This window comes from Heloderma suspectum, chromosome 3 (assembly GCF_057233095.1).
Source record: "Heloderma suspectum isolate Gila_16-S chromosome 3, 16-S_ref, whole genome shotgun sequence".
Taxonomy (NCBI): domain Eukaryota; kingdom Metazoa; phylum Chordata; class Lepidosauria; order Squamata; family Helodermatidae; genus Heloderma; species Heloderma suspectum.
The window spans coordinates 212,316,717-212,344,066 of record NC_139460.1 but is presented as its reverse complement, the minus strand read 5'-3'; the positions used below and the strand labels follow the sequence as shown (position 1 = coordinate 212,344,066).

At 44.7% G+C, this 27,350-nt stretch overlaps 1 protein-coding gene across 2 annotated transcripts; it reads right to left on the bottom strand.

Moving 5' to 3' along the window:
* SUPV3L1 (Suv3 like RNA helicase) lies at positions 1 to 27,148 on the bottom strand. 2 transcript variants are annotated; one of them, XM_084845445.1, is made up of 15 exons: positions 26,832 to 27,148; positions 24,806 to 24,883; positions 24,200 to 24,307; positions 20,576 to 20,690; positions 19,084 to 19,252; positions 17,557 to 17,668; positions 16,427 to 16,504; positions 14,008 to 14,099; positions 12,997 to 13,177; positions 8,065 to 8,158; positions 7,037 to 7,256; positions 6,105 to 6,185; positions 4,780 to 4,956; positions 2,541 to 2,761; positions 1 to 505 (listed from the first exon to the last, which is right to left on the bottom strand). In XM_084845445.1, the coding sequence occupies exons 1-14, from the start codon at positions 27,118 to 27,120 to the stop codon at positions 2,573 to 2,575; spliced, it is 1,983 nt and encodes a 660-aa protein (XP_084701571.1). In that variant the 5' UTR covers positions 27,121 to 27,148; the 3' UTR covers positions 1 to 505; positions 2,541 to 2,572. The 2 variants fall into 2 exon arrangements, with proteins under 2 accessions (XP_084701571.1, XP_084701570.1); XM_084845444.1 differs by having other exon boundaries at positions 2,613 to 2,761.
* Positions 27,149 to 27,350: the final 202 nt, after the last annotated feature.

Genomic DNA, 27,350 nt, shown 5'->3' with positions numbered 1-27,350 from the left:
CTATTAAATATGTTTTTATTTGGCAAAGGTATTTTACTTTTTCTTCCCTTTGCATTTGTTTGAGTCTGTGTTTTCAGTCGCATTGCTGTCATCCCCATTACGATGAGCTAGCCACTCACGCTCCAACTGTTTCAGCATGTCCTGGGTGAGGAGTCCCTGCTGTATTAGTCTAGCAGCCAGAGCACCCTGGACTCGAACCTGGGTGTCAGCAGGCCTAGAGCTCATCGCTTTAGATCCCCTTGCTCTTCGCTGCCCTTGGGCCTTGGCTTCGCTTGGGAAGGGCGTTCTGTTAGCCTGGGGGAGGTCTTCTGCATTCAGCATCCCATCGCTGATGCTGGCCCTCTGAAGAGGAAAATCATCTGGCACAACTACAGTCCCAGAAGTGGTTTGGGAGGCTCTGATCAGTCTCGTGATGTTGAGCACCCCAATTTGTATAATGTCATCCAGTTCCTTCTGGATGTCCCTCACAAGGGTAGCATCTGGGAACATGTCCATAAACCGGTAACTGTAAGAAAGCAGGCATGCATAGTAAAATCCTAAACTAAGAATTCTGGAAAGGTTAAGAGCTCCCCCACTTTCTACAACCTCCTTTGGATCTCAGTAGTTTTGGGTATGGCTTGATCGGTGTTTATATTATCAGTTATGTACTTGGTCTCTGAGGTAAAAGATACAAATGTAAGTATTTCCAGAGGGATGGCCATGTTAGTCTGCTGTGGCAAAAACAAAGTCTAGTGGCACCTTGAAGCCAAACAAATTTATTCTGGCATAAGCTTTTGTGGACACTGTCCACTCCATTTAGAGCTATCGCTCTAAACTGATGGCTTTTTAGCAGGTATGGTGGTATATAAATGTTAATAAATAAATACATAAAATTTCCCCTCAAAATCACACACAATTTGTGAGCATTTGTAATATGTAATACTAGTTTGTATTAGACCGTTAAGACAAAAAAACTTAAATGCAGATTTAAATATCACACGATTTATGTGTAGGCTGATAGAAATGACAAGTTGAATCCTGACGTGCCCCTCTGCGAATGGGGCTCCTTGTGTTTGCAGAGAGAACTGGGATCCAGTGGAGGCTTCCACCTGGAGACAGCAGGGGGACAATTTATGCCAACTTTCCCTTCCCCCGCAGGCCCCCCCCCCACTACCTCCCATGCTACTCTGAAGAGACCCCCAACCTTCCAGAGAAGCTTTTCTGGGAGCAAAGGCAGTAAGGAGCAACTGGTGAAAATCACCACCTTACCCTCTTCCTCCAGCATCGAATGCCGCTGAGTGCAAGTCTGAATCTGACCTGAAATATTTAAATCATCTAGAAAAGCATTATCGTCTATCCCACCATTCTCCAAGAAGTTCAGGGCAGCTGCACACAGAGGGTTTTATACTCACATCAATCATGTGTGGCAGGTTAGCTTGAGCATGAATTTGAACCCAGGCTTCCCTGATCCAAGTACAGAAATCTAACCACAACAAGCATCCACCCACCCTCTGTTCTCTGCTTCTAAGAGATCTTGTTTCTGTTCTGCATCAAGCTAGCAGTACTTAAAGGAACTGACTGATCATGTAGATCAGGGGGGCAACTTGTGGCCCTTCAGATGTTTTAGCTTAGAGCTCCCATCAGTCCTAGCCAGCATAGCCAATGGCGAGGGATGATGGGAGTCATAGGCCAAATCATCTGGAGGACCATGAATTGACCACCCCTGATATAGGTTGATCAGAGGGCATATTTTGAAACCTATGAACTTGTATTTGTCTGAGATGAGCCTCAGAAGACTCTGAACATGATGGGTGGAGAACCCTTAGCCTGTCGGCCAGATACAGCCACAGCCACATATCATCACAGCCTCAGGATGTGATTAGCAAGCCCCTGCATGGCTACTGCAGAGCGACTGAGAAAAAGGACTGGAGTGAGAAGAGGGAAGAGGGAGGAAAAGGCTCCAAGAAGGCCTTGCTTGTGGAAGGCATACAGGCCAGCATCACATGGGCCAGAGCAGAAGTGGGGGAGGAGAGGGCTGAAAAGACCACATGGAGATGCTGCCTTGGGGGGTGGGGGTGGCAGAGACACACAGAAGGGGAGTGGGGGAGAGAGACAGGCAGAGAATAAAGGTTATTATCACTGGTCTCATCATCTTCGGCTCCAGCCCCCAGGTCATTTTTCCCATGGGTCAATGGCCCTTTACAGAAAAAAGGTTTCCCACTCCTGCAGTATCCAATTCCTGCACAGTCCAACTTAAAGCAAATTCAGGCATACCGAGATGGCACCGTTCTCCTGTGGGGATTGTACCTCCTCAAGATCTATAGGGGAGGATTGGTTGTTTGGAAATGTCTCCGTGTCAAAATCCCCCTGAACACTGAACGCTAACCATCAAGGAGGAGACAAAGTTAAAAGATGTCTCCCTGTCATGTGTTTCCCAAGTACAGGGAAAATTTTGACAAGGGGGGGTGGGACTTTCGAACAAAGCAGTTGCCCATGGCCTTCTAAATTGGTACTGCCTCACAGGAGGACTGTAGTATGTTATGAGATGCCGCTTGAATTACCTCTTACTCCAAGCAGATGCCCCAAAGCTGCATTAAGAAGAGGAGGAAGAAAGAAAGTATCCGTTCCAATACCTCAGCCAAAGATAGAGATCGAGGACGTCATGGACAGCTTCAAGATGTACAAGCTCCTTTATGTTCCTGGGTGGGGTCAGGGGCCAATTAATATGCCTGCAGAGCCAGTCAAATGTCAAAGGTTCATTCCTACTGAACTGCCGTGCAAACTAGGAAATGAAAAAAAGCATTTAGCAATAACTATTTCTGCAGAACAATACCACCATTAATCTCTCACACTGCCAAATACTTCTTGTGACAGACTACAGTTTTTTTTCTGCCCAGCACAGGTAGCGGAGCAATTTCAGCAGTTTATAGCATAAACCAGTGGTGGAGAACCTCTTCTAGCCCATGGGCCAATTTCCATTCTTGATAAGCTCTTGTGGGCCACACTCCAGTGGTGGGTGGAGCTGAGGGCAAAAGGGGCAGGGCGAAAGACAAAAAGGGCAGTGCCAAAATGCCAGCATATTGTAGTTTAAAGCTCTTACTGCCTGTAACTACTCCTGTCAAGGGCTCCTTGGAGGCCTCTCTCAGTCTACTCCAGTAGCCAAGTCCAGACACAGACAAAGGGATTCCTTTCAAAGCTTTATTCTTCTTTTACAACTTAACAACTATACCGTTTGCAACTAGATCTGAGCAGCACAGTACCTATGCCCTAAGTTGGAACAGTTGGTCCCCGTTTGAAAGGGAATTACTGGCAGACCCCTGAACTTAAGGACTAGGGAGAGTCCCTCCCCTTTTCCCTTGGATCCTCTGGGCGCAGCCGTTGTTTGCGCGCCAACCGAGCACTATGCCTCCTTTCCGCGCCCTCCATCTGGCGCCGCTCTCTGTGTCGGCGTCGCGCGTCCACCAAGTCTGCTATCTGCGCTCGGTCACTCCCTGGACTGCTTTCTAAGCTAGGAATGCTGGTGGGAGGAATCTCCGTCAGCTGTTGGCCCTGGGAAAGAGGAGCGCGCTCCTCTCCCAGGAGCGACTGCTCTTCCCAGAATCAGAACTACTCTGGGACTCCATGGGCTCAGTGTCCACCCTGACAACTCCTTAGAAGAGGCATTTCAACCTTTTAGAATGGGGGAAAAACTGCGCACAGGCTGAGAAACCACCAAACAATTGGTGGTTGGGGGAAAGGGGTGGGGCCAAGGAAGGGGGTGCAGCCATCTGGGGAACCCTGGAGGGCTAGATGTGGCCCCTGGGCCTGAGGTTCCCCACTCTAAGTATAAACTTTTTACAATGCTTTGCTTCAGTACAGAAGCTCAAGCACTAACAAGCCAAAATGTATATGCCTCTTTTAAATATCAGCAAAATATGTTCCCTGGTGCTTGAGAACAGGTATTGGGCAAAGGAAAGAGGAAGAACAGCATTAGTTTCTCCTGTTTCTGTAAAAGTGAATAATCTTCCATTCTGCCTTCCCATAAACCTTTCCTGGTAACTACACTTGCTTTGTTTTCCTCAAAATGTCACACATTCATGGGATCAGCAACTGAATTAGACGTTGACCTGATTAGCAGGGTCTTACATGGGCCCCTCAGAAGAGTCCGCCTGGTTGGTTAACGGAGCTGGCCCTGGGCCAGCTGTCATTTCCAAGGCTGCAGTCCCTTTAGGTTTGGCTCCAGGGCAAAGAGAAGGAGGGGGAAGAAGGGGGAAGTCATGTGACTACCCGGATAATTTCTTTCCCCATCAGTGTAAGGATAATATTAGATCTCACCACCCCCTATTCTTCTTTTGATTGATCACAGAAGTGTTTTATAACCAGTTCTGGGTACTCTTAATATTGGCAAGTGATTCTGGCCTTTATTCTATGTTCAATTAAACTAGCAATTTAGTTAAATCTAAAGCAATTCCCATCAGTTTCACACACTTGCTGCAAAGGCAGTGTCTCACTTAGGGCAACGGAAGACCACCCCACCAAAGAGCACTGAATGCTTTTCTATACTACAAGTTTGTTAAAGTTACTGAATGCACCACAACAGATCATTGTTTAACAGGAATAAGGCAGTGAAAATGTCATATTGCACTCTCCTCCCTGCCAAACTGAAATCCTTTTTCTGACCGGATTATCGTGCTTACAAGTTCGATGGCCAGAGGATGGAGAGGCTGACACAGACTAAGTATAACACAATCTACTCCCACAAAATGCATACAGATGCATGCGCCCACCCACAGCATTATGAAAAAGATGCAAGTCCCTTACCTTCAAAAGCGAGGTGCACACATACGGCTGCTTTTTGTTGATGGGTGCTGTGCAGAACACGTACCTGGATCTCAAGTTCAGTGGAATGTGCTGAATCATGTCAGCAAGAAACTTGAAGTCATCAACATTGCACACGAAGTAGAGGCCATCGACTTGAGAGAGACTCACAAAAATATCCTGTTTTTTTAAAATAAAAGACTCTTTGAGGGGTCAAGAACCTCAGGTTGGAGGCTAAATCTGGCCTACCTGGGGTTCCAATCCAGATGGCCACGCCCCCTCCCCCTTTCCCCAACCACCAATCGTTGGGTAGTTTCCTGGCTTTTGCAGTTTTTCCCATTCTAAAAAGTTGAAATGCCCCTCTTAAGGCTTAGTTGCCAGCAGTCAAGACTTCTAAATAAAATATGCTGGTATTTTAGGCCCTGCCTCTTGCGTCTTTGGAATGCAGTCCCCCAAAAGCATTTCCAAAATGAAATTGAGCTCTCGTGCTTAAAGTGGCTCAACACCCCCAGCTTTAACCAGACAAAGCCTCAGCTGCATTCAGAGGTGTGTGTGTATTATGGGCTCAATACAAGAAGTTAAATTTATGTGCCAAAGAAGGACAAATTCTACAACGTATGGCCCTTACACAAATCAAGCAAATATGAACATGTCCACTTACTTTGCAGAACTTACTCTGTTTTTAATATTTTATACAGCGGAGGAAAGAGCAAGTGCATCACAGGCTCTCCTGCCTCCCCAGACTACCTGAATCCCATCTTGGCCCACACACATCCAGGTTTACCCTTGCAGGCCTAAAGGCTAAAAGCACCCTCCTTAAGAATAAAAGCTGAGAATCTCAGGGGACTAAATTCGTGCCCAGTACCAAACTATGTGCTTGTGCAGTGCAATCACAGAATCACAGAACATAGTCCATGATCCAAAAGAGTAATTTATGCACAAGGAAACCACACGCACAGGCAGCCCTTTTCCTGTTGCAGCTCCAAGGCCAGTGAGGCAAGCCCTTAAGACTTTAAAAACTGCAAAGCTCATCAGCTACAGAAGCAAAAATCACAAAGGAAACCCTGTTTGTGCAGACTGCATGTGCCTAAAAGAACTACCAAGGATGATAGTTAGTTGTGACCTAACTAGAAGAATGCAGCATTTAAACCAGGGATGGGCATCTTGTGACCCTCCAGATGTTGTTGGACTGCAACTCTCATCAGCACTAGCTAGAACAGCAAATGTGAGGGATGATGGGAGTTGCAGTCCAATATCTGGAAGGCCATAAGTTGCCCACCCCTATTTTAAACTGTTGTACACAGAAAAGTTAATTGGCTGATTCTTACAACTAGGTTTGACAGAGTGGCATCAGGAAGATGATATGCAAACATTTCAATCTGTTCAGCAATGGGATGCAAGCCAGCAGCCTGGGGGGAAAAAAGGGGTGGGGAAGAAGAGAATAGTCATTTCAACAAGAATTAAACCTTTTAAAGTTTATTAGATGTGACTATCAGAAGACATCACTCAAATATCCTGCAAAAGAAGGTGGCCAAGTAAGCTCTAACATTAACATTTACAGCACAAACCTGAATGTAATTATCAAGCAGAGGAAGCCAAACAGCTACACAAGGAAAAGATTCCAGAGAAGCAGCTAAAAATGGTATCTTCATTTACACACATGAGCTTAATATGAGATAAGAAGCAGTAGCAATTTCTTAATATGAGATAAGAAGCAGTAGCAATTTCTTAATATGAGATAAGCTTAATATGAGATAAGTGGTAGTAGTGATTTCTCGAGCAAGGATTTCCTCATTCCCAACACACTCTGTTCGTGGACGTTGCTACTGCATCTTCCCCATTACTTTTTATTCCAGATCACACTGATTGTCTGAGTGGTTATTTGCACAAATGAGCCAGCAGATAAAGTATCTAAACTGGTCCAAAGTCTATCCAACCTGCATATTCCCAAGGTCCTTTCAGGTGGGGCCATAGCTCAGAGGCAGAGCACCTGCTTCGTGTGCAGAAGATCCCAGATTCAATCCCTGGCATCTGCAGTTAAAAGGATTAGGGAGCAAGGGACGGGAAAAACCTCTGGCGGACACCCAAGAGAACTGCTGCCAGGCAAAATAGATGATTCCAAGCAAGATTAATAAAGAGTCTGACCTAGTAACGGGCAGCTTCCTTGGATTGCTCAACTCATGTTAAGGGGATCCAATGCCACTCTGCAATTAGGGGGCTGTAACACGCGTCAACCAGATCAACATATTTAAACTCCTACCACTATGGGATCCACCGGTTTATTCAAGATTTCTTTTAACAAAGCAAGGTCATCACGATGCATGGTGGTGACTTCCCCTTCTTTAAACACTGTGCTAAATCTTCCAGCTCGGCCTGAAATTTGCAGAGCTTGGGAAGTCGTAATTGTATCCATTTCCTTTTCGCCCTTTTCATTGACCGTTGGCTTAATGAGGGAGTTAAAAATGATTCTTTTTATGCTCCTAGAACAAAAGCATAGATGATGGTTAAACACTGAAGTCACGCAAAACTGCTATATATTTCGTAGACAACAACTTAATTCTCCGGATATGATTTTAGTCAGGCTGACACATCATTTGACTGAGAACCCAAATGTAAGTTGGGAAGAGGTGCTGAACAGATAACACAGAAAGTATAAAGACTCTGGGCAGTCTTAGGGGATTCAGCATAAGCAGAAATGCTTCCCAAATGCTTGCTCCATACTAGTGGAGGCTTGGTGGCTATCCAATGTTCATTCTGGGCACTATGGAAGCTCGGCTATGCAGACAGGGCTCACCCAATGGGGCAAACAGTGCTCTAGTGGCCAACCTCCAGCTGCCCCTCAACTCCTTCTAATGACCTGTGGGGAATAAACTTTCCCGCCTTCATACAATTCCAAGAGGCTGCATCAAGCTGTCCCTCCTGCCACACTCTGATGACATTCAATGTTCCACACACTTGGAAGGGTAGGAAGTATAAGAGAGAGGTTGAACATCAATCCCACACAGGCAGCCTCATATGGGATAGCTGTCCCCATCAATTTGGATTGATGGAGAGCATGCTTAGTTATGTAGCCTGCCAACCTAGACAATATTTACACTGGTTGCACTGTTTCAACTCATGGGGCAAATATGGTTAGAAATCCTGCCCCAGTCAGGTTACATCAACTAGCTAAAGACTTCAGCATACACAAAGGGCCACAGGGGATACATATCAAATTCTGAAAAAGCGGAGAACTACATCACATTCTCCTCATTGAAGTATAATATTTAATTCACCCAGAATACTTACAGATTGAGTCCCATTCCAATTGCATCTGTAGCAACCATGATTTTACATGGATCATCAGGATCATTGAATTTCTTTGCCTGGGTCAGTTTTGTTCCTGAAACAATCACAAGAAGGTTACATTTGCATTTTTGGTTTTATTTTGGCATGAAGTATAGCATTTACCATTTTACGTTCCCCTTCCACAATGGCAGTTTGCACAAGCCAGTAACAAAAATGGCTTAGGACCAGTTCAGACATGTTGGTGGCCTGCTGAGATTACCTCAGGAGCATTCCGCTTGTGCTCACATGGAGGCTCTATCTCTGTGAACCGGTGCGTCCACGTGGGGCAGTGCATATGTGGCCACAGATACTTTTGATGACAGTGGAACCTTAAGCTGCCCCCACTGCTGAAGCTTCAGTGGCCACACACATACTACCCCACATGGACCTGTGAGTCCACACAACTAATGCCTCTGTATGAGCCTATTTCCATGATGGGTTCAAATTACAAGGGAAGGGATTTCAACTAAACGTTAAGAAGAACTTCCTGACGGTATGAACTTTTTGAGAGTGGAACAGACTGCCTAGGAAGGTAGTGGACTCTCCTTCACTAGAGGTTTTTAAGCAGAGAATGGTCACCTATCATGGATACTGTAGGACAGGATTTCCTGCAAAGTTTGATGGCCTTGGAGTTCATTCCAGCTCCATGATAGTGTGAAAATGGCTGAACCAACTCCTAGAGTGGTTTCACCCTCACTCACAGGGGCCCACTTATTGGGCACACGGGGATGGCCTTTCTCCTGCATTCCTCCCAAACTCTGGAACGCACTCCCGGTGGAGTTGAGACTGGCCCCCACTCTCTCTGCCTTGAGGAAGGGGGCCAAGACAGACCTGTGGCGAGAAGCACAACTTTGCTACCCTCCCTTTAAATGATCCTGGCCTGTGGGACACGGGCCCTAAACCCCCCTTTGAGTTACCTGCCAGCCTTGCTAAGAAAGTATGTGATGAGTATGGGTTGTCATTAAATTGTGGGTTGCTGTTGAATTGTGGGTTGTTGTTACGTGCAAACCCTGCACTACGGTTTAACTATGGGTTGTTAACGATGAACAACCCAGGATGAGAACCCATGGTTGTTGGATTGTGAACTCTGGGCTGTTCATGACTAACAACCCATAGTTAAACCATAGTGAAGGGTTCGCACATAACAACAATCCATGATTCAACAACAACACACACTCATATAAACACATACTCAGCATATACTCAACCCATATTCTGTGAACCAGGCTGAGGTGTCCATGAGAGAAAAGCAAAGAATAGAACAGACCCCTGAAGAAATACAAAATCTACATGGCAATACAGTAAACATGGAACGAAAAAAAGACCATGGGAGTAGGTTGAGTTGCATATCATTTGACGGTCATAAAGTGGTATAGGTGGAAAGAGCTGCTATATTGTCATGGTAATTAAGCCCCTGCCTATTGTTGTTGTTCAGTCATTCAGTCGTGTCCGACTTTTCGTGACCCCATGGACCATAGCAAGCCAGGCCTTCCTGTCCTGCGCACTCTCCTGGGGTGTGCTCAGGTTCATATTCATTGCATCGGTGATGCTATCTAGCCATCTCATCCTCTGCCGTCCCCTTCTCCTTTTGCCTTCAGTCTTTCCCAGCATCAGGGTCTTTTCCAGAGAGTTTTCTCTTCGCATTAGGTCGCCAAAATATTTGAGCTTCAGCTTCACTATCTGTCCTTCCAATGAGCAGTCAGGGTTGATTTCCTTTAGGATGGACTGATTTGACCTCCTTGCAGTCCAGGGGACTCGTAAGAGTCTTCTCCAGCACCACAGTTCGAAAGCATCAATTCTTCGGCGCTCAGCCTTCCTTATAGTCCAGCTCTCACAGCCATACATTACTACTGGGAAAACCATAGCTTTGATTAGATGAACCTTTGTTGGCAAGGTGATGTCTCTGCTTCTTACTATGCTGTCTAGGTTTGCCATAGCTTTCCTCCCAAGGAGCAAGCGTCTTTTAATTTCATGGCTACAGTAACCGTCTGCGGTGATCTTGGAGCCCAAGAAAGTAAAATCTGTCACTGCTTCCATTTCTTCCCCTTCTATATGCCAGGAAGTGATGGGGCCAGATGCCATGATCTTAGTTTTTGTAATGTTGAGTTTCAAACCAGCTTTTGCACTCTCCTCTTTCACCCTCAACAAGAGGCTCTTTAGATCCTCTTCACTTTCTGCCATTAGGGTGGTATCGTCTGCATATCGGAGGTTGCTGATAATTCTCCCAGCAATCTTAATTCCGACCTGTGATTCATCCAACCCGGCATTTCTCATGATGTACTCTGCATATAAGTTAAATAAGCAGGGTGACAATATGCAGCCTTGTCGTACTCCTTTCCCAATTTTGAACCACTCGGTTGTTCCATGTCCGGTTCTTACTGTTGCTTCTTGACCCTCGTACAGGTTTCTCAGGGGACAGGTAAGGTGGTCTGGTACTCCCATCACTTTAAGAATTTGCCACAGTTTGTTGTGATCCACACAATCAAAGGCTTTAGCGTAGTCAATGAAGCAGAAATAGACATTTTTCTGGAATTCTCTTGCTTTCGCCATGATGCAGCGAATGTTGGCGATTTGATCTCTAGTTCCTCTGCCTCTTCGAAACCCAGCTTGTACTTCTGGTAGTTCTCGGTTCGCATACTACTGAAGCCTAGCTTGTAGGATTTTGAGCATCACCTTGCTGGCATGTGAAATGAGCGCAATTGTGCGGTAGTTTGAACACTCTTTGGCGTTGCCCTTCTTTGGAATTGGAATGTAAACTGACATTTTCCAGTCTTGCGGCCATTGCTGAGTGTTCCAAATTTGTTGGCATATTGAATGCAGCACTTTAACAGCATCATCTTTTAGGATTTTAAATAGCTCAGCTGGAATACTGTCATCTCTGCTAGCTTTGTTGTTACTAATGCTTCCTAAGGCCCACTTGACTTCACTCTCGAGGATGTCCGGCTCAAGTTCAGTGACCGCACTATCATGGCTATCAAGGACATTACTATCATGGCTATCAAGGACATTAAGATCTTTCCTGTATAGTTCTTCTGTGTATTCTTTCCACCTCTTCTTAATCTCATCTGCTTCTGTGAGGTCCCTGCCTTCTTTGTCCTTTATCATGCCTGTCTTTGCACAAAACGTTCCCTTGAGATCTCCAATTTTCTTGAAGAGATCTCTAGTCTTTCCCATTCTGTTGTTTTCCTTGATTTCCTTGCATTGTTCATTTAAGAAGGCCTTCTTGTCTCTCCTTGCTATTCTCTGGAATTCTGCATTCAGTTGGATATATCCTCCCCTTGCTTTTTGCTTCCCTTCTTTCCTCAGCTACTTGTAAAGCCTCATCAGACAGCCACTTGGCTTTCTTGCCTTTCTTTTTCTTTGGGATGGATTTCGTTGCTGCCTCCTGAACAATGTTACGGACCTCCGTCCATAGTTCCTCAGGCACTCTATCAGGTCTAATCCCTGAAATCTATTCCTCACCTCCACTGTATATTCATCAGGGATATGATTTAGGTCATACCTGAATGGTTTAATGGTTTTCCCGACGTTCTTCAATTTCAGCCGGAATTTTGCAAGAAGCAGCTCATGATCTGAGCCACAGTCAGCTCCAGGTCTTGTTTTTACTGACTGTATGGAGCTTCTCCATCTTTGGCTGCAAAGGACATAATCAGTCTGATTTCGATATTGACCATCTGGTGATGTCCATGTGTAGAGTCGTCTCTTGTGCTGTTGGAAAAGAGTGTTTGCTATGATCAGCGTGTTCTCTTGGCAAAACTCTATTAGCTTTTGTCCTGCTTCATTTTGTACACCAAGGCCATGCCTGCCTGTTATCCCAGTGATTTCTTGACTTCCTACTTTAGCATTCCAGTCCCCTATGATGAAGAGGACATCTTTTTTTGGTGTTAGTTCTAGAAGGTGTTGGAGGTCTTCATAGAACCGATCAACCTCAGCTTCTTCGGCATCAGTGGTTGGGGCACAGACTTGAATTACTGTGATGTTGAATGGTTTGCCTTGGATTCGTACTGAGATCATTCTATCATTTTTAAGATTGTACCCCAGTACTGCTTTTCCCACCCTTTTGTTGACTATGAGTGCTACTCCATTTCTTCTAAGGGATTCTTGCCCACAATAGTAGATATGATGGTCACCTGAATTAAATTCGCCCATTCCTGTCCATTTGAGTTCGCTGATTCCCAAGATGTCGATGTTCAATCTTGCCATCTCATGTTTGACCACCTCCAGCTTACCTTGATTCATTGATCTAACATTCCAGGTTCCTAAACAATATTGTTCTTTACAGCATCAGACTTTCTTTTCACCACCAGACACATCCACAGCTGAGTGTCCTTTCGGCTTTGGCCCAACCACTTCACTCTTTCTGGCGCTACTTGGAAATACCCTCTGCTCTTCCCCAGTAGTATATTGGACACCTTCCAACCTGAGGGGCTCATCTTCTGGCGTCATATCTTTTAGCCTTGTGATACGTTCCATGGGGTTTTCTTAGCAAGAATACTGGAGTGGGTTGCCATTTCCTTCTCCAGTGGACCACATTTTGTCAGAACTCTCTGCCATGACCTGTCCGTCTTGGGTGGCCCTGCACAGCATAGCTTATGGCTTCACTGAGTTACGCAAGCCCCTTCGCCACAACAAGGCAGTGATCCATGAAGGGGCTTGCCTATTAAGAATCAGCAAACAAAACAAGAACTGGATGGAAAAGTTAAAATTATGTAAGATAAAAGTGCAAAGAAGAAAAGAAATGTACACCTAAAAGCTAACACACTAGGCACAAAATGTTTGCTTCATGCTGTACAAAATTAAATAGCTAAATTCAAAACATCCTTCACACATCAGTGGTTAAAAGCAGAGCTGCTTCTCTCCCCCCACTCCCAAACATATATTAAGAGCATTTACCAGGGGGTAGGCTTCCATATATGACAGCACATTCCAGGCCTCGTGTTTCAATTTGCCGACTCACTGAATAAATGTCATTCTTACTGAAACAGACAATGCAGTCTCCAGGGCGAAGGTTATCTAGTGATTCCAGTGCCTCATCCAGCACCTTTATAGGGGTAAGCCTCTTGTAGTTCCTCACCTAGAGACAGACAGCACCATTTACAGTTGCAACCATGACGGAATTGTAATCAAAAAGAAACATGGGCAGTGATCAAGTGAGTCACTGTGGTGTGCAGAGGGGCTTCTGTGTGTACAGCGAGACATCCTCTTTCCCCACAACCTGATGCTGAAAGTCCCCAGGAATTCAAGCACAGCTTGCCAGGCAGAACAGGGGAGAGGAGGCAGTGCACAGACCTTGTTATACCTATGTCCCTTTCTGATCTTGAGCAGAGGCCATAAGAACGAACACTGGGAATGAAGGATTCAAACTGACACTCCCTGTCCTAGGCAAGGTATCCCGTTAATTTAGAGTGCAAGTCCTCTAAAGAAAGCTAATACAGGAAGCAAATATGAACCTTTGGGTTGGGGAGGGGGGGAGATTAGCATCCTTGTAATGTCACTTGCTTCTACTGTATGCTTTGGTCATTTGTAAATACTGCTATTCCTAGAGCAGGATTCCCATTTCACTGTGGAAACAACAGCAGTAGAGGGCTATTGTCTTCACGTCCTGTTTGCGGGCTTCCCAGTGGTTGGCCGCTGTGGAAAACAGGATGCTGGTTAAGAGAGGCTTTTGGTCTGATCCAGCAGGGGTGTTCCAGTGTTGTTGGGGTATAAACTGCAGGGCAACCACTGCAAAAGCACTCCTGGCATATAATACAGTTATGCCAGAAATACCTTTGGGAAGATTTGCTTTAAAAGTGTCAACACCAGAGGGAAGTCATGTGGATTTCAATACACTGGATCTAATGAATCTTTTAAACAAATGGAGCTTGGAAGATGTATATATACAAACAAACGTATGCTGCCTACCTCAACCTCCTCCCCAGTAGTGTACATGAGCTCTGTCACCAAGTTAATAGCAGCAGCTTCACCACAAACATGGATTTCTTCTGCACAGAGTCCTGAATTTAAAAAACAAACAAAACAATAAAATAGAATTTTACATGGAGCACATGTACTGGATAAAGACATATTATTTACAATATCCTTATGGTAGCAACAGAATCAAATGCTTTGTTTACAGATTGCCCTAGCCAGCAAAGCCCGGCTAGTCTTGTATGCCTCTGAAACTCAAAAGCAATGCAGGCTCCCTGGAGACACCACAGAATTATTGAAAACATCCCAGTCTCTATCTTAGGGTACAATCCTATGCAAACTTTCCTGGGAAGACAGTGGGGCTTACTCCTGAGTAGATATGCAGAAAGGAGCCTTCTCTGTAGTGGCCTCCCATCTGCGGAATGCTCTTTCCAGGAAGAACCGCCTGGTGTCTTCATTGTATACATTTAGATGCCAGGTTGAGACCTTCCTCTTCCAGCTTTAATTCTTTATCTGTTGCTCTGATTATTAACTTCACTGCCGGCTTTTTAATATGGTTAAGGTACAATCCTATGCATGTTTAGACAGAAAAGGTCCTACATGCCCAGTATGCTCCTGGGAATCGGAGGAGTTTTTTCTGTCTAAGCATGCACAGGATTGAGCCATGAATCTTTTAATATTTTTGATATTTTCATGATTTTATGTATTATTTTGGTTTCAGTTTATTATTGTAGACCACCCCAAGGGCATCTGTCCATTGGGTAGTATTAAACTGAACACATTGGTCTGCATTTTGTTTTCCAACAACAGCTCAAGATGGAAGCAACACTTGGAATCCCAATCTTTGCAACGGATACCACACACCTGTTTCTCAAACAGCAGGCCCTCAAGCCACACAGCAAACCCACTTTGAACCTGAGAGGGCTTCCAAAAACAACTGATATTGCATGAGGGTCTGCTATTCAACACAAAAAGATAAAAGAATTCCACTGGGTGGGTCCAGGCCCCTTGGGCATGCCTTAAGTGGCTCTTTGAATCCCTGTCAAGAGGCCCCTACCTCACAGAATGGAGAACTGTGATCACAAACGTTTACAAATACATGCTGCAAATTTAGAAGGGTGGATCCTCCGTTTGTTTCAGTGGAGAGGAGAAGATTAAGAGAAGCCTTTAGAGCAGAAGTGCAGAATCTCAGTCCCTCGGGGCGGCTGAAGGCCACAATCCTTGGCCCCAGCCCCTTTCCCCCAACCACCTATCATTTAGTGGTCTCCCTATTTTTATATAGTTTTCTCCCATTCTGAAAAGCTGAAATGCCTCTCCTAAGGTTTAGTTACTGGCAGCAGGAGCTTGAAACTAAAATAAGCCAGTATTGTTGTTGTTTTTGGCCCTGCCCCTTTTGCCTTTGGCCCCACCCATCACTGGAATGTGGCCCCCAAGAGCTTCTCTGAAATGGAATTTGGCCCTCGGGCTCAAAGAGGTTCTGCACCCCTGATATAAAGCCTGTCTTCATCGCAACAAAGATTTAAGTTATGTTCCCATCAATGCTGTTACACCAACAGCCATCTGCACTGACACGGTGCTGCATAGGACTGTCATGTAGCACAGAATTTAGAAGGAGGAAACGTGAGCTGAACTCATTTAGGGGACGGACAGAGACACAGACACCCCCCCGAAGGCATTTTGACCAGAATAAATTAGGCCAATTCAACCAGTGGGTACTGTCCTGATCCATTCAAAGAGGTTTGTTGACTTACTAAGAAGAGTTGCTGATTTTATTGAGATGTAGATTGCTCCTTAACTGACAGCAGCAACCCTTTCTAGTGGAGCAGGAGCCAAAGCTTACAGGTACCACAGCAAGATGAGATTGTACCACTGCCTAAACAATGCATCTGTGCACCACACACATATATTGGGCAGGTTATGTCAATATTCCGGTGCAGTCACTGTACAAAGGGGAGCTGCAGTCTTGCGAATTGGGGTAAGATGTTTTCATAACAGTACACAAGAACGTAAGAAGTGACATACCGGATCAGACCAAGGGTCCATCTAGTCCAGCATTCTGTTCACACAGTGGCCAACCAGCTGTTGGCCAGGAACCCACAAGCAGAGCATGAGCGCAACAGCACCCTCCCATCCATGTTCCCCAGCAGCTGGTGTACATAGGCTCATTGCCTCCGGTACTGGAAGTAGCTCATAGCCATCAGGACTAGTAGCCACTGATAGCTTTTTCCTCCAGGAATTTGTCCAACTCCCTTTTAAAGCCATCCAAATTGGTGGCCATCACTACATCCTGTGGTAGCAAATTCCATAGTTTAACTATGCACTGTGTGAAGAAGGACTTCCTTTTATCTGTCCTGGATCTCCCACCAATCAGCTTCTGTGTTTACTCTGTGAGTAAACTCACAGAAAGACATACCCAAGAGCGCTCGCGTCCAAGCCCAACCTCTCGAAGGATCTTTAATCATCTGAATTTCATCAATCACAGCCACTTCATCTAAAAAAGACAAAAAGTGTGGTATGTGGTAAAAGGCACCTGTGAAACAAACTTTAAATGGTACAGAAGTAATGACAATTTCCAGCCTGAGCTCTTTAAACTGGTTATCTGCTCCATTTAAAAATTGCTTTTACGTAGGGATGTACGAAAGTCACTTACCTTTTCGAAGGGTGACATTCGCGGTGGGAGGGGAGGCGCTCCGTCCCTCCCCCACGAAATTCTGGCCGGGGGGAGGCGCTCCGTCCCTCCCCCCCGAAATTCTGGCGTGGGGGGAGGCGCTCCGTCCCTCCCCCCGAATCCTGGCCGGCCGGCTCCGCAAATGGCGGTGGCCATAGCCGCCACTGTTTGCGTCCCTGCAGTCAGCCGTGATAGGCTACGTAAATGTTTACATAGCCTATCACGGCTGATTTAAAAGAAAAAACAAACACGCGCGTACGCAAATGGCGGCACCCATGGGCGCCGCCATCTGCGTTCCTTGTTTTGACACGTCTTAATCTACGTAAACATTTATGTAGACTAAGAAGGCGAAAATAAGGGGAACGCAAATAGTGTAGACATATGCACGTTTTTTTTTTCTTTTAAATCAGCCGTGATAGGCTACATAAACATTTACGTAGCCTATCACGGTATTTTTTAAAAATCTAGCCGTGATAGGCTACGTAAATCTTTACGTAGCCTATCACTTTTTTTTTTTACTGGAAATGGTGGCGGCAGCAGCCGGTCAGAAGACCGGCCGCCAGAGCCGCCGCCAGGAAGATTTGCCCAAGGTAAGTCCTGTCCCGGGGGGGGGGGGGGGGCAGACTGTTCCACAACCGATTTCGGGGGGCCGAATGCGCTGGCATTCAGCCTCCCCGAGATTTGTGGCGAGATTCGTGGCAAAATTCTCTCACATCCCTACTTTTACGTTCTTATCGGTCCAGCCTGTTCGTATGTTATAACACAGAACAAATTCTAAGTGAAAATATGCCAGAATATTGTAAAGGCAAATTCAAAAATAGAACGCGATATGCTTCCATAGCCTTGAAGAACATTTTTAAAAGAAGTATACATACAGGGGGTAGTAACACTGCACATCTCAATAGTGCAAGCAACATGGGCAGCTGGTCGGCCTTCAGGATCAACACAGACTCGTTCTTCCCCCGTTACCAAGTCACATGGCACATTCTGAACAAAGAGAGATAAACAAAATGGTTGCCTACAAGAGGAAAACCCAATGGAACCTCCCCAAGAAGTCAACACTGAAATATGTGAGTGGACAACAGACAGTCCAACAAAGCATTTGATGTGGCAACCAGGGCCTTTTTAAAAACCGGAGCACCACAATTTTCATTTGAAAGTAGATTTAGAAATAAAAGGACGCAAACTGAAGTTGAGACCCCAGGGGCAGAGGTGGAAGGACAGTCCCTTCAAGAGCAAGGCAGAAAGAACCCTGGAGCTATTTATAAACTGTTAAAAAAATAACTCTTTCTTCAGCTGACACCTTCTGGAGGGGCTCATCAGATGGTGAAGCAGACACAATGTTCAGCTATTCCCCATCACAAAAGGCAGGAAACCACCAAACAATATGTGGTTAGAGAAAAAGGGATGGAGCCTTCTGGGGAACCGCAGAGGGTCAGATTTGGCCCTCCGCCTGAGAGTCTGCACCCCTGGTCTACACTGACTAGCAGCAGCTCTCCAGTGTTTTAGACAGGATTTGAATGTCCCAGCCCTACATGGAGATGCTGGGGCTTGAACCTGGGGATCTGCTGCATGGAAAGTATGTGCATTACCACTGAGCTATGGCCCTTCCCATCTCAGAAGCAACTAGGAAAAAGGTTTCTAGCCCTTGTAGTTACAGAGAGAACTGTGATGGCAAACAAATGTGCATGGGTAGAAAACGTCGTATCGGTCCTGGATTTGTAACGACAATCGGCACAGCAGAGTAACAGAAAGCTAAACATCTCTGCCTTCCTTACATTGTGCTTCAGTTTTAAAGGCTTACATAGCTGTACAAAGTCTTGCTGGAGTGTGAGCTTCAAACAGCTCACAATTATTTTACACTCTCTTAACAGACACTGTTACAAGAAACACAGAATAAAATAACTATTAGAGAGGCACACATATTCAGCCTGCAAAAGGTCTGGATCCTGCTGTCCCAGCTACAGAGATTCTGTTCACAAACTCTACAGCTAGAGAACTCCAGAATTCACTAGAGCCTCAAGTAAAAAAGGATAGTCAAATTAAATCAAGCACACAGAAAATGAGAGCTAGTTTTAAAATTACTATCTCTGCGCTTGCGCATTCTCTTATTCTTCAGTCTTGCCTCTCCCCTCCACCTGTTGTGACCACCCACAGTCAAAATGTAGACTATGGGTTGCATCCTATGCATCCAGAGTAGACCCATTGAAATGAGTGGGACTTAAGTTAGATTAGCATTGAATACAACCTTATATGCTTTCTTGGGGTGCCTATTTATGCAACTGTAAAAAATATTACACACACCAACGGCACTAGATCATTCATCATCATCAGAACTGTTCACAGAATGGCATACACTGCCAAACAGTCATAGAAGTATGGAAATACAATGACATACTGACAGCATCATTACTCTTTTGGAAGATCTCATGTGCCAGAAGCTTTAAAGGGCCACAGTATATTCCCGATTTTGCTGCCAAATATCTCTGGATTGCATGATAGGTTTTGCCGCTATTTGTAGGGCCAGCATGAAACACGATTTTTCTTTGGATAGCCCTGGCTTCTGGATACCTGGAACATAGAAATGCACAGTTGAGCCAGGCAGTCTAGATTCAAATTTGAATTGATCACCACCCCATTTTGTAGCATGTGTTACCTGTCATATTTTCCCTAGTTGTTCAGATTAATCTGAGTTATTCAACTGAGAAAGACGGAATTGCTTCCAGGGATGCAAAAACAAGCATCGTTATTCATATAGAAGTCCTAATGCATGCACCTTTCCTAATACATGTACTGCACTTCCTTGGTAAAATTATCTTCTTGGCCATCAGCAAGAAACTAAGAAACAAGCTGTCCTCCTTGCCAAGATCAGAACTTCTTTTTTTCTTGCATTATTGTGAGTTGTGTTCTTCTCAAATTTTACTTATGGTATGGCTATAGCTCCTGTTTCTTGGTTTTATGATTTTGTTATTGTATATTGCCCTGGGCTTCTGGTAGGCGAGGGTGCAATTTATACATGTTAATAAATATATGCTCAACTGAATTTCTCAAACACTCAAGACAGAAGTGAGGGAGAAGCCTTTAGCCACTTCTGAACATTTCTACATTTGAATCATTAAAAAAAAATCAATGGTATTTGTGCATAAGTGACTGGATTTAGAATCTGACCCAATGAGCTTAATTAAGCATCCTATTACTGTCTTGATTCCTAGGATATGATTTTACTTCTTTACTGCTTGATACAACTTAATGCTTAATGGAAAATCAGCATGGAAAATCACACGGAAAGCCTCCATGGATAGAAGAGGCTCTCCTTTTCAGGGGGCAGAGCTAGTGCTAGCTCCCTCCTCTTGCATTTACTTTACACAGTAAAGGGGCAGCCATAAGATAGGTCGTAGCACAGCTGCCCCAGTCTCCTCCCCTCCCTGCCCTGCAAAACAACCTCTTTTCCACATCTCCACACTCTGTTTTCCAAGTGCGGAGAGGTAGATGATGTGGTTCTCTCTGCGCCAGCAATGAGGGGGAAGGGAACGTGGTTTCCTGTCTCTGACCTCGGAGCCAGAAAACCAAACTTTCTTACGCCACTTCCCAGACACTGTCTGGAGGGCATAGGATTGCTCCCTCCAAATGTCATTGAAATCCATTAACTTGGGAATACAACTTTAGATATTTTGATTTCAAACCATGTGATCTCATGCCTCAGCATCCAAGATTACATAACACAATTTTTCAAAGAATAAAAGTCAGTCCGTAATTCATTACAAGACAAAGCACAAATGGTAACAACAAAAGGAATTAAACACTTTATAGGAACATGACATAAACATTGTCTCAGCATAGTTACTGATGTTAATTATCATATGGAAGATGTATATGCGATTTTAAAAAGCTAACCAGTTGGGTGGCAATCTTAAGTCACTGATTTTACGCAGATCATCCATACATTCCAACATTGGAAAGATCTGCTTAGCATGCTTCATGAAAAATGGAAACAGATCATCAACATGCCCTGGGGGAAGAGAGAGAAAGGGACATTTGAAAACTTACTAATAAACCATCACCCAATGGTGCATTTAGAATAATGATAACCTTGTTAAGTTTGGCTAGTTGACTTTGCCAGTTGACAACTCCTCACACCCTTAAAGAATTAACTGGGAAGCCATTTCTAAACTACTATCATATCACAAGAAAACCAGAGCACTCTGAATTTCGTATTGTTTCAAGTTAAACAACAACAACAAAGATTTAAAAATGCCTCTTGAGGAACAAATAATTTCCAACATGTTGAGAATTTTCTTTTTATACAAATTTCTCTTTTTTACAGGTCCACTTATGTATTTATTTCATTTCTATACCACCCAACAGCCAAAGCTCTCTGGGCGGTTCACAAAAATTAACTTCACAACAAAGTGCTCCATATACATACAACCTGTTAGGCCTCTTTCGCAGGATTAAGAAGTCACAGTACTTCTCCCACTTCTGAACTCCACAGTTCCCCACTCATCTCATTATAATGTTATATTGACCTGGTTTGCATGCAATGTCAATCCATGGGTTGTTTAATCCATGAATTAGTGGGGCTGTGCTGCAGTGAGCAAATGTACTGCCTCCTACATGCTCTGAACCTCCGCTCTGCAACCACTCTCACCAACAACCTAGGAACATCCCACCCCCAGGCCACCCAATGCAATGTGCGAACCCAGAACTTTGGGCTGCTGAAGGATAAACAGACCAGAGCTTTAACCTTACAACAAACCATGGGTTCAAACTCTGGGCTGTTCATCCCCCAACAACCCAGAGCTCCAGCCCACACATCACATCAAACAACCCAGGAACTTGCAACATCTCCCCTCTTACACTATAGTAAACATAAAACTGCAATCATAGCCTCAAGCTTCTAAAGTTCATACAGTTTCTATTGTTTAAAACAAAGAATCCCCATCAAAACCATTCCATGGGATGTGAGTTGTAATGCAGAGATTGGGAGAAACCATGTGAATAAGAAAGGGAGCGGGAGGAAGGAGCAGTCTGGATCAGCCTCGGCTCGGCCTGCCCCCAATGCTCTTTGGATGCCCAATCTCTGCTCCTCTCCAAGAAGCAGCAAATGGCCAAGGTGCTACTGAGAATAGAGATCTGAGAACTTCTCTCATCTGATATGAGGCCTGCAAAATTAGATGCCCATAGGAGTAGAAGGTCTCTAGATTGTCATGTCATAGCATGTTGCATTGCTGCTTTCTGGCACATGAGAGCCAGCGTGGTATAGTGATTAGAGTGCTGGACTGGGACTTGGGAGATCCAGGTTCTAGTCCCCACTGGGCCATGAACCTTACTGGGCTAGTCAGCCTAACCTATTTGTTAGACCAACCTAACTGGGTTGTTGTGAGGATAAAAAGGAGAGGAGAACCGTGTTAGCCGCCTTCAGTTCCTTGCAAGAGGAAAAAAGGTGGAATACAAATGTAATAATAAATAAATAAAAATTCACACTTTGCCCACTGCACAAGGGTGAAGTTCATACCCTAGGCCAATAATTGCCTATATGCTGCACTTTAGATAAGTATAAAATACATACTAAGTATTATTTGTACTCTCTTGCTCTGTGAAATCATCTACTAACACTTTCAGTATTGCGATTAAGAATGTCAGTGTACGTAGGAAAGGCAAGTAATGCACATGCGTTGGTTCTAGATGGAGTACCAGTAGAGATGCAAGTACTGAAACAGAAACAAGTTGAAGAGCCATGCTAGCAAACTTTTAAAGCAGAGCCAAAACCCCTGTAACCTTAGGAGACAACAAGGCAAAACAAAAGATTCCAGAGGGAAAGCCGTGTTAGTCTGCTGCAGCAAAAACAATACCAGTGGCATCTTAAAGACTAACCCATTTATTCTGACATAAATTTTGGTGGGCCAGAACCTATGAAATGTGCGTGCTTATCATGGGATCTGAGGAGCAATTGCTGTTAGGTGCGATACCTACCCCCATCCCTTTACTGACAAATGTCTAAATACATGCCAGCAATGCCCTTCTGCCATTTATGCAAGAACGGCCTCTCTGCAAGAGAATAAATGGACACAAATCAGACATTAAAAACTGTAAGAATCAAAAACCAGTGGGGAAAAGTCAAGGTTGCCACACTTCAGCACAACGGGATCGAAAGGAGACTAGCATGAAGCTGCAGAGTTGGAATTCCTTTGGCTTAACACAAACCTCCTGGCACTAGGTATCAGCAACAACTATTTTGTGAGTGGCCACTGTTAATAACGTTGTCACTGCCCATACTTTCGCCATAACCTCACTGTTTACAATCCCCACCACTGTAAATTAAGAGTATGCATCTGATGAAGTGGATTATAGTCCGTGAAAGCTCTGCCATAATAAATGTGTTAGTCATTAATGTGCCACAAAACCTGTGAGACTGGGAGCAGCTAACTCATTTCAGAATGTAACAGTCTGTCTTTAGGTTTTATTTATTTATTATTTATTGCATTTCTATCCTGCCTTTTTTCCTCTTGCAAGGAACCCAAGGCGGCTTACATTATCCTCCTCCTCCTCCATTTTATCCTCACAACAACAGCCCTGTGAGGTAGGTTGGGCCGAGAGTCTGTGACTGGCCCAAAGTCACCCAGTGAGTTTCCATGGCCAAGTGGGGACTAGAACCCAGTTCTCCTGGCTCCCAGTCCAACACTCTCGCCACTACACCACACTGGCTCACTGGTTTTATCAGTACTGTTCATCTTGCTTTCCCATTTCACCACTAGCTGGGAGTGTCTTGCGTCATGGACGGAGCAATCCTACCTGGATCGACGGTCGCCTCCAAGCCCGGGGGCGACCACCTATCCAGTGCAGGGCAGGTGGAGTCATGAGGAGCGGATCTACTCCCCGTTCCCCCAGCCCTGCTTTCGTAGCTAGACAGCCGATTTTGGATGTCTAGCCGTGGGACCTTGGAGCGTGGGAAGCGGCGGCCGGACAATACATAGGATGTGTCATACCAGCATTTCCAACCTCCCCACCCTGCAGAACACCCTGTTTTCACCACTCCGTGCTGCTCTTAGGGGAGCGGAGCACGGGGCCAATCTGTGCTGCCTATGAGGCAGCACAGGAGGGGGTGGGGTCAGTTCTCCAGGAAATGACCACGGAGCGCAGGCTCCGAGGTTGGTTCCCGGGAACCAACCTATCCTATGGCTGTCTAGCCGCTGACTAGCGGCCATAAGATTGCGCCGTTACTCTTTTTTATCTGCGCTTTGCTTAGTAATAGGTTGTGTCTCTCTCTTGGCAACATGCAGGTACTCACTTAACACACAGAGGGTTGCTTAAGGCCATCTACTGGTTCGTGGCTAAGGTAAGAATTGAACAAGGGACTTCCCAGTTCACACTCCTGGCCACTATGCCACATCACCAAAGATTCTAACCCTATAAGATCCTTATAAACAAGGGTAATGCCAATAACATTTCTCCTGCTATATATGCAAGGGTACTTTTAAAAAGTATATTATGAAATACCTGGATGCTCCATATGCTTACCTGCATTACTGCATATATCATTTAGAATAATATGAACATCAGGACTCAAGTAATTAGACTCCATAATGTATTTCCTAAAGCTTATAAATGCTTGATGAAAAAGACGAGCTGTAAAGGAGAAAATACCCAAACTAGAGTTTAGCACTGCACATAATGTTTCACTTCTTGAAATTTTGATCAAAATCTAGGAAAAATATACTAAAGCTGCAGTGCTAGACACGCTTACATAGGAGTAAGTCCCACTAAACGCAATGGGGCTTACTTCTGAGTAAACAGGTATAGGATCACACTGCACGAGGTCTTTTTAAGGAAACACAAGAGTTATGCAATACTTTATTTTTAATGGGACTACACACCAATGCATATGGTTACTGAAACACTCAAGGCATTTCAAATCAAGTCAGAGGCCTGACAAGCTAAACACGCTATTCTATGGAACACTAAGATTCAAACAAAATGTTGGTCTTAAGCAACCAGCTTTAGAAGTAGGATTTGCTTAGAATAATTTAAGATTCGAAGAGAGATAAAACCAGACATGCACTTCTCCTAAAGCATGAAAAAACATTCATCAACTTTCAATTTGCCCCAAAACCAGGTATTTCATACCGTCTAGCCCATTTTCTGCCCCCAGTCTTTGTACTTCTTTCCTCTTGTAAAATTTATTTAATACTTTCAGTACTTCACCTAGAAGACAAAATATAGATGCTGTCATGCCAATTGGTATAACACATTAATTATACACAGAAAAAGGTTTTTACTCTACAAGCCTTCAAGTATTTGATCAAGAAATATATATCTCCACCTGCTTTGGAGACTAATAATCTTGATAACGTTTACCTTCATAGTAATTTAAGAATCCTAAATCCTTAAGAGAGCTTCTGCTATTGGGCAGTATAGAAATGTAACAAACAAACAAATAAATATGCTGATTAAGAATTGCCATCCTAAATAACTTCTTCAGATTAGGGATTGTCAAATTCTACATTCTTAGAGAACACTCCATTCTCCAGACAGTGGTTGTCTGACACCTCATGAATAGCCAGGCTCTCTATAATAAAGATGTCATGACCTGATCTACTAGTAAGGGATTCAGAGATATACAAGTACTCCATTGATATGAGGCCACTAATAGATGGAGGTATGGAATACATGTGATTCTTGAAAGATCCCCTCATGAGACAGACTAGCAGCTTCCAGAAAGCACATGAGAGCATAATACAATTAAATACACATGGAGTCTTCACTATTATTTTCTATACAAGTTAAAATACAGAAAATCTTTATCCTAACACCCCTCAATTAAGACTTGGAAGGGCCACTGAGACCTAGACAAGTACTCCAAGTACCCCCACCTTCTGAAATTAGGCACAGAACAACCAGAGATAGGACCTTCGCTGTGTGGCTGTAGAATACTCTCTCCAGAGCATGGTGCCAACTTGGTTGACTTTTATTATTTACTTGCAATATTTATATACTGCTCCACATCAGAAGATTTCGGAGCGGTGAACACAGTAAAATAATAAAATAGCAGGTTAAAAGATTTAAAACATTTTTTTGAAAAAACAAACCCCACCAAAGTGGAATTTAACAAACCACAGCTGGTCATGCAAGGAAGGCCTCTTGAAATAACATCTTCAGGAGGTGCTGGAAGGAACACAATGTTGGTGCCTGCCTGACCTCTAAAGGCAGGGAATTCCACAGGAAGGGGGCCACCACACTGAAGGCTCTTTTCCTGGTGGACTCCAACTGGGCCATGAGTCCATGACTTTTAGGCACCAAACATTTAATTAATGTATTTCTCTGTTATTTAAAGGGATTTCACAGTACTGTACCAGGCACTGACTGATTTTGTGTTTTACTGTCTTGACTACTGTGAGCTACCTAGAGAGCTTTTGGGGCTGAAAGGATATAACTGTTTTAAATAAGAATTTAGATGCCCCATCTAGAAAAACTAATGTCATGCCACCTCCAGCTTCTTCCCCAGTACTGTTATACCAACATTTTTCTTAAAGGAAGGAGTGCCTCCTTAAGTCAAAGAGAAGGAACCCAGTGGGCTTACAGATGCTCAGAAAACACCCATGTGTGGTACACATTACGCACGTGCAAAGAATTGCTCTCAACCTTAAATGTGCATTTACTTTCCATTTTTTTTATTTGAAGACTATAGGAGATCTATTAACACTTTGTCACAGAAGAGGGGGAAAAGCAGCCTGATCAGTTTCGCAGCATCAGCACGTATCGAGCCTATGCTTGATGCCATCACCATCAGCTCTATCCCAGCCAAGCTGACCAACTTTACTTTTGCAAAGTTTACTTTACTTTACAAGTAGTAAAGTAAGCTTTACTTTTTACCGTGAAAAAAAAACTTTTTTTACTTTTTTTTTTTACCGAGTAAGCTATCGGGGAAGGGTGCGTGAAATCTCTAGCCCCCGCCCCTTCATACGCCGTGCTCTCACGGCCCCCTCTCAGCCCCTTATTATCCATGCCACCGACGCCTACAAACCCTCGAGGCGATCAACAATCAAGATGAGGAACAAGGCACGAGCGGGAAGGCGCTAGGCATGGGAGCCCCGACGCGTCCCCGTCCCTCCCCTCCCCTCCCTTCCCCCATAGATTCAGCACTATCGCTCACTCTTATTGAGCGGGCGCGTGAGCTCGGCACCAACGTCCCCCTCCGGGCCAGGCGTCGAAGGGGGCACCGGGAGCGGCACGAACAAGGAAGTGTCCGGGCCTTTAACACTCCCGCCGTCGCCGTTAGAGGAAGCGGAGAAGGCGGCTCTTGCTGTGGCGAGAGAAACGGGTGCCCGACTCGGGCCACCGCGCCGGTTCCGAAGAGCGACGGGGCCGCCATAGCGCAGGCGGCCAGACGGGAGCCGAGAAAGCAGCCGCGCGTAGCAGCCCGCAGACATCGAAACGAGCATCGGGGTGCCTCGAAGCCGCCGGCGCTCCGCTATTTCGTCATCGCTGAGCGAGCCAGGCCCCAAGGGAAGCCTAGTAAAGTGCCTGAAAGAGCAGAGAGCAAAAGACATAGCAAAATATTATTCTGGTTGACCAGGAATAGGCTTTCTAATAGGCTTAACAGGCCTATTAGAAAGACGGAGACTGCGAACTAAAGCAGTGTCCCCACCCTCTTCCAAACATATCTAAAGAC

What these genes read in the sequence shown, in the direction of transcription:
- SUPV3L1 (XM_084845444.1), bottom strand. Translation starts at nt 27,120, where the DNA reads ATGCTCGTTTCGATGTCTGCGGGCTGCTACGCGCGGCTGCTTTCTCGG. An exon ending in TTAAGATTGCCACCCAACTG is followed by an intron (nt 19,253 to 20,575) that starts GTTAGCTTTTTA and finishes TCTATGTTCCAG; the next exon opens with GTATCCAGAAGCCAGGGCTA. An exon ending in AACCGGTGGATCCCATAGTG is followed by an intron (nt 6,186 to 7,036) that starts GTAGGAGTTTAA and finishes TTTTCCCCCCAG; the next exon opens with GCTGCTGGCTTGCATCCCAT.